This window comes from Myotis lucifugus, unplaced genomic scaffold (assembly GCF_000147115.1).
Source record: "Myotis lucifugus unplaced genomic scaffold, Myoluc2.0 scaffold_6, whole genome shotgun sequence".
In the NCBI taxonomy this organism is placed as follows: domain Eukaryota; kingdom Metazoa; phylum Chordata; class Mammalia; order Chiroptera; family Vespertilionidae; genus Myotis; species Myotis lucifugus.
The window spans coordinates 18598640-18600839 of NW_005871054.1; the positions used below are offsets into that span (position 1 = coordinate 18598640).

Sequence of the window (2200 nt, forward strand, 5' to 3'; positions counted from 1 at the left end):
GGGTGGCATCGCTCCGGGATTCTGATATCGCTGCGCGCGGAGACTTGCCGCGCACGCAGAGGCTTCTTTGGAGGGCCATCTGTTTACGGGAACGTTAAGATAATATAACCAGGGAGGCTGTCGGGCAAACCGCACCACAAACCACACTTTCCTCTTTTCCAGACGGACAGGTTTCCCTTCCTGGCCGGGGCGCCCAAGTACCCCGAGCAGTGTTCTCTGGGGCCCGCAGCTGAAGTCACTGGAAGGGAAGGGAGTTTCGGGGAGCGCTCAGCCGTAGGGGCAGATTCTGGCCGCAGCGCGACCCGCGGAAACCGTGCGGCCACTGTCGGGGGTGACTGGGATGAAGAGCGGTTTTCGGGTGCGAGAAAAGCTCAGACCGCCGCTACTAGTCAAATCACCAGCCCCTTCTCCAAGGCCGTCGGGGCGCGCCGGGGCCGCCTCGCGTGACCACCTGCGTGCGGCGACTCCAGTCGGAGTCCGAGCCTCGGGGACCGTCCCACGCGCCCCGCCCTCTGGCGCGCCCCGCCCCCGCCAGGTCCAGCTGCCTCCTCCCTCGACTCAGACCTTAAAAACGGGATGGCGCGTTTGGACTCTGCGGAGTGGCTGTGGGCAAACGGGCCACGCCTCTGCGACTCCAGCCGTCGGAGCCACCAGCCCGGGGGGTCGTGAGAGCTGGGCATTGCCTCCACTCAGACACCCCTAACCCCAATCCCCACGCTGTTAGGAAACCCCGGCTTTGCCGAGGCGTCACGTGCAGCGGGGCTCGGCCAAGGAGCCACCTTTCTCGGTCCCCATCCCCATCCCAGCGCCCCGAGCTCTGACAGCGCCTCCTGGCTTCAGAGTGAGCGCTAAGGCTCCGGCAGCAGGTGTCCGGGGCGGGCGTCCCGCTTTCTGGAGACGCTCGGGTTGTCGTCTTGCCCCTGCCCCTTCTCGGAGCCCGCGGTCGCTCGCCGCTGGAAACCGTGCCTCTTCGCAGGTCAGTGTGTCCGCGGAGCTGCCTTCCCGCGGCCTCTCCTGTTAGGTTCTCGCAGATGGGGGGGCGGGGGAGGCAGATCGGGGAGGCGCAGGGCTGGGGTGATAGTCACTTAGAGGGAGCTGAGCGCCACCGCCTCGATGCCCGCCGCGTTGTCCCCGAATCGCAGGGACCGTTAGGCGGCCGCGGAGGGACCGGGAGGCTGAGTCGCGGAGCGCAGAAACACGCCCCCTTCCTTTTCCTGGGGGGAGTGGGTTTGGGATGGGAAAGGGCGTCTTCAGCTGCTTCTCCAGCGAGGCAGCCCTTCCTAACCCACCCGCGGCCTCCCTCCCCGACAGGGTAGGGTTTAGCCCGAGGCTGCAGACAGGGGCACCGGGCGCCCGCCCCTCTCTCCTCACACCTGCCTGTCACGCCTTTGCCCTTCTCTCTTCAGCATGGCCACCGGGCTCAGCCTCGACGACCCCCTGCTGCCCATCGCGCTGTCCGCACAGCAAGCCACGCTCCTGCTGCTCCTCTCGGTGCTGGCCGCCGTGCACGTGGGCCAGTGGCTGCTGCGGCGGCGGCAGCCAGGGTCCGCGCCCCCGGGGCCCTTCGCGTGGCCGCTGATCGGCAACGCCGCGGCGATAGGCCCCGCGCCGCACCTCTCGTTCGAGCGCCTGGCGCGGCGCTACGGCGACGTCTTCCAGATCCGCCTGGGCAGCTGCCGGGTGGTGGTGCTGAACGGCGAGCGCGCCATTCGCCAGGCCCTGGTGCAGCAGGCCAGCGCCTTCGCCGACCGGCCGCCCTTCGCCTCCTTCCGCGTGGTGTCGGAGGGCCGCAGCCTGGCGTTCAGCCAGTACTCGGAGCGCTGGAAGGCGCAGCGGCGCGCGGCGCAGGGCACCATGCGCGCCTTCTCCCCGCGCCAGCCGCGCAGCCGCCGCGTCCTCGAGGGCCACGTGCTGGGCGAGGCGCGCGAGCTGGTGGAGCTGCTGGTGCGCGGCAGCGCGGGCGGCGCCTTCCTCGACCCGCGGCCGCTGACCTTGGTGGCCGTGGCCAACGTCATGAGCGCCATGTGCTTCGGCTGTCGCTACAGCCACGAGGACGCCGAGTTCCGCGAGCTGCTCAGCCACAACGAGGAGTTCGGGCGCACGGTGGGCGCGGGCAGCCTGGTGGACGTGCTGCCCTGGCTGCTGCGCTTCCCGACACCACGGTGCGCACAACCTTCCGAGAGTTCCAGCAGGTCAACGG

General features: G+C 69.5%; 1 protein-coding gene across 1 annotated transcript in view; it reads left to right on the forward strand.

Annotated features, from left to right (window-relative positions):
* The first annotated feature begins 66 nt into the window (after positions 1-66).
* The window catches only part of LOC102417339 (cytochrome P450 1B1), an 8096-nt gene continuing 5962 nt past the window's right edge, over positions 67-2200 (forward strand). Inside the window, 3 exon segments of the mRNA XM_023747667.1 lie at positions 67-976; positions 1407-2160; positions 2163-2200. The exon segment at positions 2163-2200 is cut by the window's right edge and continues 309 nt beyond it. Coding sequence (XP_023603435.1) covers positions 1408-2160; positions 2163-2200 — 791 coding nt within the window. The 5' untranslated portion in view covers positions 67-976; position 1407.